At 54.1% G+C, this 13,845-nt stretch overlaps 4 protein-coding genes across 4 annotated transcripts; 1 reads left to right on the forward strand and 3 right to left on the reverse strand.

The window, feature by feature from the left end:
- Positions 1–615: 615 nt before the first annotated feature.
- BDP81DRAFT_421090 (uncharacterized protein) lies at positions 616–1,011 on the forward strand (the record flags this gene model as incomplete). Its single annotated transcript, XM_060589898.1, has 1 exon — positions 616–1,011. The coding sequence occupies one exon, from the start codon at positions 616–618 to the stop codon at positions 1,009–1,011; it is 396 nt and encodes a 131-aa protein (XP_060448099.1).
- Positions 1,012–2,508: 1,497 nt separating this feature from the next.
- Positions 2,509–4,919, reverse strand: BDP81DRAFT_447174 (VTC domain-containing protein; the record flags this gene model as incomplete). Its single annotated transcript, XM_060592154.1, has 2 exons — positions 2,509–2,601; positions 2,679–4,919. The coding sequence occupies 2 exons, from the start codon at positions 4,917–4,919 to the stop codon at positions 2,509–2,511; spliced, it is 2,334 nt and encodes a 777-aa protein (XP_060448100.1).
- A 715-nt stretch (positions 4,920–5,634) lies between these two features.
- On the reverse strand, positions 5,635–8,198 carry BDP81DRAFT_421093 (FGGY-family pentulose kinase). The gene is made up of 5 exons (XM_060589899.1): positions 7,977–8,198; positions 7,841–7,871; positions 7,641–7,766; positions 6,982–7,554; positions 5,635–6,897 (listed from the first exon to the last, which is right to left on the reverse strand). The coding sequence occupies exons 1-5, from the start codon at positions 7,979–7,981 to the stop codon at positions 5,839–5,841; spliced, it is 1,794 nt and encodes a 597-aa protein (XP_060448101.1). The 5' UTR covers positions 7,982–8,198; the 3' UTR covers positions 5,635–5,838.
- Positions 8,199–11,029: 2,831 nt separating this feature from the next.
- On the reverse strand, positions 11,030–13,483 carry BDP81DRAFT_458950 (uncharacterized protein; the record flags this gene model as incomplete). The annotated part of the gene is made up of 6 exons (XM_060593484.1): positions 11,030–11,116; positions 11,173–11,511; positions 11,565–11,760; positions 11,812–12,653; positions 12,709–13,188; positions 13,316–13,483. 6 exons carry the CDS (start codon positions 13,481–13,483, stop codon positions 11,030–11,032), a joined length of 2,112 nt encoding a protein of 703 aa, XP_060448102.1.
- Between the last annotated feature and the right edge of the window lie 362 nt (positions 13,484–13,845).

Raw genomic sequence — 13,845 nt, forward strand, 5'->3', positions numbered from 1 at the left:
TGATTGTTGTTGCGCAGAGAGTATGACCTCTCCTGGAGCTGTAGCATCACTATCATCCGTCAGAACAAGGTATCACAACTACGTTGTGGACCTCTTAAGAGAGAACACTTGTCCAGGGCCTTTGGCTGAGGAATTCATCGCATTCAAAGAAGAATATGGGCCGTCCGCATTTGTGTATCCCATCTACGGATACAATAAAGCTATAATTAGGTATTTTTCAGCCTCGCAACTCACGAATCACTCAGTGAAACATCAAGAGAGACTACGGTGCTTTAAACAAGACTGCTTCTACAACGATGTCGGGTTTCTCTCTCCAAGGCACCTCAGAAAACACCAGAAAAGATATCATCCCCCACCCCCACCACCGCCAATTCCTCGGCAGATTACTCAGAAACTGGATCAGGTGAGCCGAACGTCTGCGACACCGTCAACAAGTCCCGATCGAATCAACAAGAATTGTAGAATTTTGAAAGAAATCAAGCTCCCAAACTAACCACAGTTTTCCAAGAGAGCCCGCCAGAACCGTCGAACTACAATGGTCTATAAACGTCCGCGCCTTCCCCAGCGCCCGCTGCAGACCATAATCTCACTCAGCTAACTGAGCAACAACAACAAATGTTGGCAAGGATTAGAAACCGGAATACTCCCGTCGCACCTGCGCACCAGGTAATGATGGACAGTATGGAGCTTTCGCCGCCAGCTCTTCATCAAGTTGGAAACCAATTACGTGCCCCACCCGAGATTCGGAAGTGGAAGGACCTTCGGCAGTGGCTTGCGCAGAATCCCGTTGGGCCCCAGTTGCAGCAGTACCTTGCAGTGATGCAGAGGTCGCAATTCGCGAGATATATGCAAAGGAAAATGGAGAAGCGTAATCAGGAAGATCAACGGAAACGGCAACTTGAGCAGCAGCAGCCGCAGTTGCAGCACAGTGGCATGCCGGCGAATATGAGAACGCCAAACCAGTCAGGCATGTCTTCTCAAAGTCATGTGAATATGGGTCCGGGGGCATAAGTTGTCCCAATGCCCACGCCACAAGCACAACATATTCCTCAGCTGGCTCCTCCGCCAGCAAACCGTCGCCATTACGCCTGTCTAACCCGCATAGTCAATCCCGCTGAAGTAGCAGGAGCAGTAGCGTTAGGTATCTGGCGAAGATAGGGTTGTTGGCGTGGGGTCAGGGCTAGATGGAGGCGGCATTCGGGGCGGAATAGGGGTGGAGGGGCATGTTGGGACAAGTAGAGGACGGTGGGAGTAGGCAAAGAAGCCTCGGGGGCATTGAGGTCTGAGGAGTAAGAACGCTGTAGAGGCCTTAGAGTCAAGTCTGTTCGGCAGTTCAAATATTTCAATCTCGAGGTTATAGATCTGGACGTTTGTGAGCTGTGGTTTTACTAGAAACCCCCGGATCATGTGTGAAATCGTACTTTCGGATAGGCAGTATTCTGTTTTCAACATCCTCCTGCAGTTTGAACATCCTCCTGTATTCCACCCTTGCTCTCCGTTCTGAGGGTATTCCATCCATCGGAATAATCACCCACAGCCAAGTAAGGTAGAAGAAGGTAGTGGGTGCTTCCTTTGCTGCCCTTGCAGGTAAGGCGTAAATGTACGATTGACCAGGTCCCGCGCTAGACCCCCCCCAATCGCCTGCGTGTCGTTCCAACTCGAACTCAACCTACGTTGGCATCGGGTGCACTATAGCGAGGGATTACTGTAGAAATTAGGGCTGCCGAGAACCAAATACCAGTACTCCGCTGCAGAGGATCACGCGAACATATTTGGCTCCCAGTATTCGGACAGTGGCATCTGATGAGCTCTGGTTATGACATCTTCTACTACTTACGTTGCTATTTGTGGGCTTAGGTCTCGCGAGAATGAGGATTCCAACAAGCACGATGACACCTGGGCTGAATGTACTGTATCCGGGCGAAGACACGCACTCAATATGGATCAGAGTTGCACCTCACGATGTGAGGAGTGCGAGAGGACTCAAAGGTGCGGTTACTTCGCCGGTGGCCCTCCTGGACATCGCTGGACTCTTCTCACAGCCTGGAAGAACAATACGGTCCTTCTTACGGATAGCCCCTTTCTGAAATCTGATTGCAGAAGCTAGGCATCCTAGGCAGCTAACTAGCATAGGCAAGACAGCTCTAAACGTTGTCTCCTAGCGTCATATAAGCAGGCGAGAAGGAAAGCCTATACAACATACCGATATCAGGAATACCCTCGACAGCATCTCACTTCACTCCATGCCAAAGTCATCAGAGACACAAATATACACACAGAATATCGAATATCACGCCATGGTTTATCTCATACAACAACGCTTCTTCTACCTTCGGGTCGACAGGTATCATGACCAATACCAAATAAAACGGAAGAGCACCGATCCAAATGCAGCACACGAACCAAACCATGCAAACGCAAACAACTACAGCTTACAAAGAGAAGTGGGCACTCGCGAGTACTCCATCAGTCAACGCTTTTTCTTACTTTACTTTACTCCACCGACCCTTAGATGAGCTCCTGTCGGATAGGCTCGCCAGTGGCATTACCACTGTTGAGTACCTCCTTGGCTGCCTCCATCCTCTCAAGAGCGCCGCGGAACTATAACACCAGGTTAGTTACTTGGACTCTCACCCTTTCAGGGCCTTTCAGGGATCTCAGCGGAAGGTAGAACTTACGGCAAGCACAAAGTTGATCACCAGCGCAGCCATCAACGCGATGCTGATAATCAACGGCCCAACAAGGTTATCGAAATCCTTGCCGCTACGGCCGATGATCATCTTCCTCCGCAGCCTCATCATACCGTAGCCCCAGACACCCGCGAACACGGCAATGCAAATATACACGACGCCCATGACCTCGGCCAGGAAGTTCTCCCCGGCGGCCGTGTACAGCGATACCGCGAGCGCGCCGAGCAAGATGCAAATGTGCTGCCACTTGAGGAACGTGCGCTCGTTGGCCAGCCACACCTTGGGCTCAATCTTGAGCTCGCCCGAGTTCTTGATCCACTCGGTCGGCTCGACGACGCCCTCGGGCAGCTGTTGCTGGTTCTTCTGTGCCCTCCGCGCCTGCGAGTACTTGGACAGAGAGAAGCCGGGGAGCACGGACGACAGCGTTCCGTAGCTCCTCTGGCCGTTGGAGCCCTCGCCGTTCTGGCCGCTCGACGACTGCTGGGACTCGTCGTTGACGGGTCTCGGCTGGGAACGCGAGCTCTCGGCGGCCATCCTGTTGGCCAGGTACGACTGGCCGGCCGGCGAGCTCTTGGATATCTTATACGAGCTCACCTTATTGCCCAAAAAACTGCCGACGGCCTGTTCGTCCTCGGCTCTCTGGGCCTTGCGCTGCTCCTCAGCCTCAAAAGCCACCTGCGGGTCCTTGCGGATGTCTGCCTCCAGGTCGCTCAACCAGAAGGGCAGGTTGTTGACAAAGTCCTCGAACAAGGAGGCGATGCCGTGGACAAACTTGGAGAAGCGGGGCGTAGGGTGTACCAAGTGGGATGCCATCAGATCCGTGATCCACGCAGGGCGCTTGCGGTTGGGGTCCTCTCTCAGCTTAATCTCCAATATGGCGTAGGGGAAACGGGAGACCTCGCTCTGGTTGATATCCTTGAACGGGTATGTCAGGTTCCGGCCGTCAATATCGAGACGGTGCCATTCTGCCGGGTCGCGGCACGGTCTGTCTCTATCCAGCGTGTCCTCGCGGATGAAGGCCACCTCTGTGTCGATGGAGATGCGCACGCGGTCGTCCGCGGGCTTCTGGAAAGCTGTACGAACGTAGTTTGCGCGCAAGACGGGCTGTAGCTTGTTCTCCTGCATGAAACCCTGGAGGGTCTCGACGGTGCTCTTGAAGTTCTCAACCACCTCGGCCTGCTGGCCCTGGCGCTCCATCTTCTCCACCGTCTTCTCCATCTTGTAGGTGCCGTCGATGAAGGGCTTCATGTACTTGTCCTTGATGGGAAATTTACGCTCCTCGCTAGATCCTTGCTCTCCAACAATCTTCTGTTCGAGGAACAGCTCAGGCTTCGCACTCAACTGGCCGTACCAACGCACGCGCAGCGAAGACGCCTCCGCCTTGCGCTCCACCTTCTTCCCGTACAAATCGAACTTTGAGTTATCAAAGTACAGAGAGGTGATGGTCGGGTCGTTGCTTCCATCCAGCTCCTTGGCTGACTGCTCGCTGTAGACAAGGGCCGGCAGACGTCTCATGATATACGTCTTGACCTCCAGCAGGTTATCCGGGTGGACCCAGAACTTGTGGGCAGTGTATCGCTCTCCGTGCCGCGTCTCTCCTTGACTCTCGAGATCCAGCGGCTGCGCATCGCCGGCGCCCTCGTCCAACTGCTGCCGAATGGCATAGTACATGATGGACAGCTTGTTGAGCAAGGGAGAGTACCCCTGCTCCGAGTTGAAGGGCCGTTTCGCCAGGCTCAGCTGCATCATCGGTCGCACCTTGTACCTATCGCCCCTCTTGCGGTCATGCTTCTTGACGATCTTGAGGAAACCAGTATAGTTGATGTTGCTGTACTTCTTCAGCTCCGAGATTTCGGTCGTGATCTTATCGAGCTCCGTCTCAATATCCTTCAGCTTCTGCGCCGTCGCGGCGTCGGGCTTCTTGATCTGGTCGTTGTCCGCCCCCTCATCCTCCTCACTGATCGGCGGGGCCAATTCCTTGAGCTTCTCGAACGCGGCTTCGATGCGGTCTTTCAAGGCTTTAAAGGTCTTCTCCTGAAACGCGGCGACCTTCTCGAGTTGGCCGTTGAAGATCTCGTCGCAGAAGCGATTCTCGTCCTCCTCGGTCCACGCAACATCTTCGTCGTCGTACTTATCTTCCCGCAGCAGCGACTTGAGTTTCGCGTAGTCGATGTACTTGTCCTTCCACGGCGCGTACACGGCCAACCGAAGCGTCTTCCCGAAGCGCATTGCGACGGTCGGTGGTAAATAGGGATCGAGGTTTGGATCTGCGGGAGCGTCGCTCCAGTCGCTTCGATACGGGATGTCGTGAGCCGACAATGCCTGGAGTGGCCGAGGATGATAGAGGTATGTTCTGTAAAGTCTGGCCGTGGAAAATCTCGATTGAGTTGGTCGAAGGGGGAGGTCGTGACAAGAAAAAAACAAGCTTCGGGTTCGGGTGTAACGAGGCAACGCTCGTTGATGTGGCTGGCGCGCGACAGGGGATGCCGAACATAAACCCTCGTCCTTCGCTTCCTTGCTTCGGTCCCAATTCTTCCTGCTCTTTCCGTCGAGCGAGTTCCTGTCGTCTAGTTCAAGCACAGAAGTAGAAACAATCACCAGTCTAACCAGAGATAAAGAGGTATGGTTGCGGATGACAGTTGCAGACGATGGGGTTTGGCACCTGCAAGAAGGCGAAGCTTGGTCTGTGTTGCTCGCGCGGCCCCACCACTTTCCCGTCCCAGCGCCGCAAAGTTCCACAGTCCCGTTACGTAGCGCGGCAGCCATTGTCCTATCAACAGCTGCACTCAGAGGCACGTGTGTTCGCTACAGACGCAGCTTTGCAGCTACGAAACCCCTCCGGCGGGGCGCCATCGACTGTTGCCGAAGGTATGCGAATTATTACCTTGCAGATGGCCGCATCGGCAGAATTACGCCGGTTCAATCGCTACATGGAAATGGGGTGATGCAGAATACGGGTTCGTCGTATAGACAATGTAAAATTTTTTTTAACTCATGAAAGAATGACCATTATCATTATCCCTTCAACTCCTAATACAGCCCATCCAGTGAAAAATCAAGTCCCGTTACTGTAGGCCGTTAATGCCCCTTGACCCAATTCCCTAGGTCGTCTAATCGTCTCACGCCACAAAGTCCACCCCCGAGATGCTTAGTTGTTGAGCCACTGGTCGACGGCAGCATCAACCTGCTTTCTGTACTCCTGCTGGGTCTTGCACTGCTCCAAGAACACCTTGTACTTGGCATCGAACAAGAACTTCTCGCCCTTGAGGGTGCCGGGCTTGACGAGGCGGCCAGGCTTGCTCATGCGATCCATGATGGACCACAGATTCTCCGTTGTGCCATCCTCGGTCGCGGTCGCCGCTTTGGCGCCAAGCATGGCAGCACCGTGGACAACGGCCGCGTTGGTGTACTTGGGTACCAACACAGGCATGTCGCAGATGGTGGCCATCAGGTCCATCAGCAGTGGGTTCTGGCACTGACTGCCGGACATAAAGATCGTGTTAAGCTCGTGTCCGGACGTGTTCATCGCCTCAACAATCTGTCGAGTCTGCATGGCGATGAACTCCATCGTGCCGTAGTACCACAACGCCAGGTTGTCCGTGGTCTTGTCGCTGCTCAAGCCAACCACGGCACCCTTCATGTTTGGGTCTGCGACGGGTGATCTGTTACCCCACAGGTCACCGTACAGGAAGAAGTGGCGACCCAGATACGAGATTGACGGGGCACCGCTCTTCTCACGCATGTATTCCAAGTGGGAGTTTAGGAACTCGTAGATGTTCTTTGACTCGGCCGTGGCGAGGGCGTTCGTCTCGACGAAGGCAGGGTGGATTTCGAGAATGTGTCGAAGGAGCTCGCCGGTGGCAGACTGTCCGCCCTCGGCCATCCAGAACTCAGGGAGCAAGACGTCTCGGTACGGACCCCAAACACCAGGCACGAACACTGCGTCTCTGGACATGGCCAAGTGGCAGGTAGATGTACCGGCAACCGCCGCGAGTCTGTGGAAGGCTTGGGAGAGATCGTTCTTGGGTTGGTCCGCCTCAAGATGGCCTGGCGGAAGCTCGACCTTGGCGCCGACAGTACCAATCCAGCCGGCGTAGGCATCAATAACACCACCGCCGACTGCGATACCCTCGGGGAGGCCGAGCTCTGCTGCGGCTTTCTTGCAGAGACCGCCCACGAGCTCGCCGGCGCTCTGGTATTTTCCGTTCTGTGAGAATCCAAGTCAGTTAATTGCACTTCTACCTCGACGCTGAAGCAACAGAGGAGCAGGATTCAAGGAAAAAAGGCTCACCACCCCGTTGACACCACCCATACGCTTAAAGTCGTCCTGAACAAGGTCCTCAAGCCCAATCGTAGTCAGGAAGTCCTCCTGCCAGCCCTTGACGCTGCCGTCAACACCGACAGGGACGTAGCCTTGCTTGCAGACGGTACTGCAGAAGCTTCGCGTCTCGTTGCCAGTGGCCATGTGGGTGAGCGCATCAGCGAGATCGTAGAACTTGCAGCGATCGAAGAGCTCCTTGGGCATGTTGTTCTTGAGCCACAAAACCTTGGGGATTTCCATCTCGATGCTCATGGTGCCGCCAACGTACTTGAGCAGGTTGTGCTTCGTGGCGTTGATCTTCTCTGTCTCCTCGACGGGGCGGTGGTCCAGCCAGAGAATGACATTGCGGTCGTTACCATCGGCATTGTCAAAGTCGGGGCCAGTGACGGCGACGGGCTCGTCCGTATCGTGGCTGAAGACGGCGAGAGAGCAGGTTGCGTCGAATCCAATGCCCTTGATAATATCAGGATCGACCTTGGACTCGGCGAGGACTTGCTTCACGCAGTGGCAGATGCATGCCCAGATGTCTGATGTGGATTGTTCCTTCCAGAAATGTCAGCGGAGCTCAACATCTCATGAGGGTCGACTGCTGAAGTAATGAAAGCAGGTGAAGCTCTGAGGCGACTTACATAGTATCCGGTCTCTGGCTGCCACAGCTTAATGGGCTCGCTGGCAAGGCCCTTGATGTCGCCAGTCTCGTCAATGATGCATGCTCTGGCTGAACCAGTACCAACATCGATGCCGATGTAGTGGTCCTAGTAAAACACAACAAGTCAATGGTCTGGCTTCTGAAACCCAAGAAAACAAGCTCCAATCTGGCCTAACTCACGAGAAGCTGGGGAGGTGCAGTGGATTGGACCCTAAAGATATCTGTTAGCTCTTGTGTACATCGTGAACCTTTGGGCCAGCTCAATTGCTCGGTCGCAGGAAGGTAGGCAACTGGGTGTAACAGTGGCTGAACTTACTCCATTGTGCAGACAGGGGAAAGAATTACTCAAATAGTAAGCTCTTGATCACACGCCGAGGAGAAACGTGTAAATTCTTTGGAAGTCAGTAGCGGGAGCAAAGAAGGAAAGCAGAGGTGGTGAGAAAGTGAGATGGTGTAGAGCTTCTTGGGCAACAGTGGTATTGTTGATCAACAAAAAAAAAAAAAAAAAGGTGACGGGAGCTCTTTCTTAAAAGAGCACCTCAACACGACCAGGAGGGGGAAGGTAAGGTAAGATTCACTGGAAAGGAAAGGTACAGACCAGACCTCCATCATCGGCACACACCTTTAATTTTTTTCGTCCCTTCCTGTGACGAAAGGGAGGGGACGGGAGCTTGGTTCTTGCCTACTTTGCTTGATGGCGGCCGGGTGCTTCTTCCACCGTAAGGTACGGTAGCTAGTGTTGCGCCTAGGTACCTTCCATAGGACCTGGACCCCTTTTGCCCCTCCAAGTGGGGTAAGGTGTGTAAGGTACGTACAAGAGCTACCCTGTCACTGCCTGCTTACTGCCAGATGGGATGTACATGATGCAAGACAAGGCCAACCAGCCCCTCGGATGGCAAAAAAGATGTCACAGCAAAAGGAAAGAAGCCATAAGCATGTCCGGTTGGGATCCGCGTGCCACTGTGGTGTAAGAGCTGCAGTTCCAAGCGCTATGCCCCCCGGGGGGATTCCAAGCTGGGACTACACTCGGGACGGGGGCAACACCGAGGGCATGGAGGGGTGGAGGGGCAAAAATCCATCCTTAACCGACATCCGCACCACCCCCCCCGTGCCCCCGCGTCCCATCAAGAGTTAGAATCTTGGGGGTTCCATGGGGAGAGGGGGGCAAGGGTGACCTTTTGGGATATGGTACACCATCCGTAAGGTAATAGTGTGGACTGGTAGAAAAAGATGGTCAAGCCCACCTGACAATCTCGTTCCATATTGGGAACCACAAGCAGCAATCCAGAGCTGGCGGGGGAAAGCAGTGTGGCAGATTGGCAGCACTCCATGCAACCATGCAGGAAGGTGATGGGATGCTCGGGGAAGCTGTTGGAAAGCCGGGGAGGTTCCTGGAAGGGAGCCGGCCCAGAGGTTCCAGAAGCCCAACCATTCCCGTCAATTCCAGACTCTCAGAGCCACAGGGCCTGCAAGCCTCGTGCTTTCCAAAGTCTCCGGACCAAAACCTCAACACCAACTTTGTTGATCGTCTACCGTCTGGCTGGCGTCTACCGTTCTGACACTCCTCCCAACTGATGTGTGACACAAAGAGATTAGACATGACTAACTTGCCTGCAAGACTGACTGAGCGGCCCGCATAAAAGCACAGCAAGCCCCCGTCATGAAATATTCATCATAAGAGTCCAGGGAAAGAGAAAAAAGATGCCTCGAATTTGTGATTCACTGCATGTGTTTTGTAGACACAATAAAATGTTCTTATTGAGGCTGCCCTCCAGCTGTATTAATAGTTCCCTGAGATCTGCAACATCTCTTTGTCTCCTGTCAAACTCTACGATGGTTGGGACCGCGGAGCTGCGAAACCCTTCTCAACCTAACGAGTCTATATAAACGGTACGATGGAGTCATCTTAAAGACGATGACGAACCACGCCAAAAGAGGAGAAACACCCTGTCTCAGCCACCCTCCCCGAACTCCCAAGGAACCATAAAAGACACGAGGTCCGGCAAGCCCCAAAACGGTGGGCCGGGGGACTCATCCCGCCCCCGGGTGCCGGCCACCTCGCTCCCCCCGCCTCCTTATGGCAATCAACAGTCCTCCCCCCTCCCCCCTCCCCCCGGCGTAGACTCGCCTGTCCCCCGGCCGTGCTTCCCAACGCCAGCTCTACCGTAAGGCTACCGTTTCCCGCCCGCGCCCGCTCCATCCTGTTTGGTGCCGAAACCAAAGAAAACCCAACGCCATCACTGATCAAACCACCCTTCGCACCCACACCCTCCCTCCCTCCCTCTGTTCTCCCTCTTTCCCGCCTTCATGCGACCCAATCAGTGCCCAACTCGCCTCAGAGTTTTTGTACTGATTTCCTCACCATGAAATCCCAAACGTACTCTGAATCAGCTCTAGCCCGCCACATTCACCGAACCAGAATGCTCCCAAAACTTGCAGGCAATTGTCAAATCAAACATAAGCTGGACAGGGATTCGACAGATAGACCTCCTCTAGCGTAGAGTCGAGACTGTGGACTGTGGGGAGTGTGGGAACCAACGCATCTTCTGTTCCCCCCGCGGGACATGGATCACAAGAGCTCCTGTGGAGTAATTCACACACAAGGGAAATCATAAGCGGAACTTCTTTCCATGCACGTATCTCAAGATTTGTTTAGGGTAACATTCCTCTATTCCGCTTGCTACCTAACCATACCTGTCAGGGCTGCATAATGACCGCCGCGATACTGGGTATTTCGTGTATTAATAAACTCCATAGCTTGGGAGCACGATAACACACGGGAAAAATTCTTTGCGTGCCATGTGAACACCCGACCGGGCTGCCCCTGATGTTTCGCTGTCACCTGTACGGTGTTGCGGTGTGCTCGCCTTCGGTCTTGCCTGACTTTCTTCCCCTGTTCTGGGCCGATGACCACGCCGTCTTCGCTGATGCGGCCTAGCCTTGCCAAGCAGGTGTATCGACTGCGATATCGAACTTGGTCTGCCGATCCTTTGTCCGACAACTCCGAACAACGGAGCCTCACGACACTTCATTGGTGTCCGCTTTCCGTTGTTCCGTCTGAGCCGATCCCCCAACGATCGACTCTCTCGCCAGACCGGACCCCATTAAACATTGCTTTTTTGTCCCCTTCACGGACGCGCTGGCAGTCTTGTCGCAGACACGAGATTCCGTGTCGCTTCACCGCCATGGAAGAATGTGATCCATAGCAAGCTGGTGTGCGTGGCTTCGCAATGCGTGATGATTTCGAATTGGCGTCCTGCGGGTTACGATGCAGCAATTGCTGTCGTAAGCAATTGCAGAAAAATCCGAATGCTCAGCATTATGCCGACAGGCGTCTTGAAGAATTTCCGCGTGTTAGTTGTTCAACTCTCAGTAGTCAAGCTCCGCCTTGGGCCATTTGACCGTGTCTTTATCTTTGTCCTTCTTCATCTTTCCGCGAAACGGCTTCTGATCACCCTGGAACCACGGTTAGTCCATGCCGATATTGTGAAACGAGCTGCGACCTGACTTACCTCTGCTTTGCGCTTCTTGCCGTGCGATGGCTCAGGCGCTCTCTTCGTGTACACTGGTGTGCTCTCGCGTGCTTGTGTCGCTTCCGAATGACAGCTATAGTGATATGCTCGATTGCCGACCAGCGTAGTATCCAGCCACACCCATTCTTGAGCAGTCTCGAGCCACTTGTTCTCGAACTTCTCTTGGCAGATGGGGCATTTGCTATTGATGCCGCTGGAAGCATCTGGCACCGGAATGTATCGAGGCTTAGCCTCCTTCCCTCGGCCAGGGCTAGACGCAGAGTTTTCCGCAGTCGCAACGTGGTCGACATCAATGGCCTCTCGTGATTTGAGCCAGTCCTGTATGTTGTTAGATCAATCCAAAATTCTTGAAGGTGGCCATGGCAACTTACATTGTTATCGACATACCAGCTTCGGTGTTGGCCTCGTTTTTCTGCTTCTGCGAGTCGTTGATGTGCCTTAAAGTGCCAATCCATGTGCGCCATCTTCTTCTTCCTACCCTCGTCATCCGTCTTGAATCGCCTGCCACATTGAGTACATTGAGGGCCCAATTGCTCAAAGAGAGACGGTATCAAATGAGGCTGGAACCTGGAAGGACTTAGCATTCGTGCCTTCGGCAAGATTCAGAGACAAACTTACTGTTGTTTCAAGGCTGCTGCATCGAGCTGGTTGCCACTCATGCCCCCAAGCGGAGGGATCGGTGGCAGTTGGCCGGAAGCCAGCAAGCTGGCAATATTAGGGGGCAAGAACCCGGGAGGCATCATAGGCATCCCTGGAGGAGGTACTGGTGCCGGGGCTGCTGGCGTCGGCGTTGCGCTCGGGGCTGCTCCGCGAAGGATTCCCGCTTGCCGTAGGCCGGCCAGCAAAGCCATAGGATCTGTTGCCGGCGGCGCACTGAGCTGTCTTTGCGGCTCGGCCCTTTGTTGGGGAGGAGAGCGGATCGCCATGCTGGCATGAGGAGGGGGTGGCGGCGTTGAAAGCTGCGGCGTGGCTGACTGTCGTGACAACAGAGCAGCAAGAGCCCCTTGACCCAAGAGGGCATCAAGCGTCACTCCAGCTTGCTGCTGAGGCAGGCCAGATGGTACTACAGGCGCCGCAGGTGGCGGCGGTGGATGATGAGGAACGGTTGTAGCAGTAGGGGTTGAGCTTTGGGCCGAGAATGGCCTCACTTTTACGGCAAGATCGGCTACTTGATTCTTAATAAGGACCAATTGGTCCTGGGGCAAGTTTTGGTGTTGGAGCAAGCTCTGCACATCCAACAACGCCTTCAGTCTTTGTTGAATACTATGGTCATGGGGGTTCTGCGCAAACTCCAACTTCGACGCATCGATCAACTTCTGGATATCTTGACCCAGCGAGTCTTTGTTTATCCCAGCAGCCTGGGGAGATCCTAAGAGTCCGGCTGCGTATGGCATCTGCGGCGGGGGTTGATAGGGACCAGAGGCTGCCGAAGGTTGAGCACTGTAGGATGGCGGAGGAGGCTGTAGGGTCTGTCAGTGGGTGATACCAATTATTAGATAGTAAAAATGAACATACTGCATAAGGTGCCATCTGCGGGTGATGTGGGAGCGGCGCACTCGGAGGTCGGTTGCCATTCGCTTGCGGCATAGGCGGAGGTTGACCGTATGGCATCGGCTGATTTGACCCAGGTCGCATGCCCGGCGGTGTTGGCGTTTCGCGGTACGGTGCAGCAGCAGCAGCAGGTCGGCCGCGACCTCCTGGCCGTCCTTGCTGAGCCTGAAGCGCGGATGTGCGAGCCTTGATGAGGGCACTCTCGATGGGTGCCGTCACTTCTGACGCGAAAACTGGACGCTTGTCTAGAGATCCAGGAACAGGCTCCTTCCAGGTGCGGAGCATTTCGTCCATCTTACGGCGAACCTGGCCATCGACAGCGGCGTATGCTTCCATAAATGTTTGGTATAGCTTTGCTCCGAAGAACAATGTGTACGGAGTGCCGACATTCTTGACGATCGAATCGAGGACGTAGAGGGCTGGGAGCTTCTTGTGCGCTGGCGCCTGTCAAACATGTCAGCATGAATCGGTCCTTTGGGGGAAGGGAGCTTCGTGACTTCCCAAGCAGTGCTTGAGAAGGACTTGGCAGATAACGCGGGCTGTTACCCGAAAGCTGAAGAGTAGAGCCTACCTTCATGATGTGGTCCTGCAAAACTTCAGAGATGACTTGGGCATGCTCGGTCTGCTCTCTTGCAATCATCGTCAGATTGCTAATTTCGAATCGCACATTGGTAGTCAAGTCCTCGAGAGCTTGACGATAGTCCTCAGCGACCTCAGTGGCGGACGACTCGTACGACATGATTGAAGTTATTCCTGATGGCGATATCCTTGATGATAGATGTTTGTCTGTCAAGAGCACGCGATGGCGAGCGAGATCTGCAGGAAAGCGAGAACGCAATGGCAACGGGGAAGATTCAAATCGACCTCGAAGTCAAGCGCCTTCACCGTATGCAATGGAAAGCACAATGAACCACCCTTATTATGGAAGAGCACCAGTCTGCAGCTTGGAAGGAGAGACGACGCAGGTAACCTAAAGTGGAAGGGGCTGATTTGCAGATTCCAATTCTCGCGTCCAGACCCTCTTTCTGCTCAAGTCCTCCGCACCAAAAGCCAACCAAATCCAAGCAGAGAGCAAGGACACCGTCACAACATTATCCAGTG

The sequence above is a fragment of the Colletotrichum phormii genome (assembly GCF_030913505.1).
Source record: "Colletotrichum phormii strain CBS 102054 chromosome Unknown BDP81scaffold_5, whole genome shotgun sequence".
NCBI lineage: Eukaryota > Fungi > Ascomycota > Sordariomycetes > Glomerellales > Glomerellaceae > Colletotrichum > Colletotrichum phormii.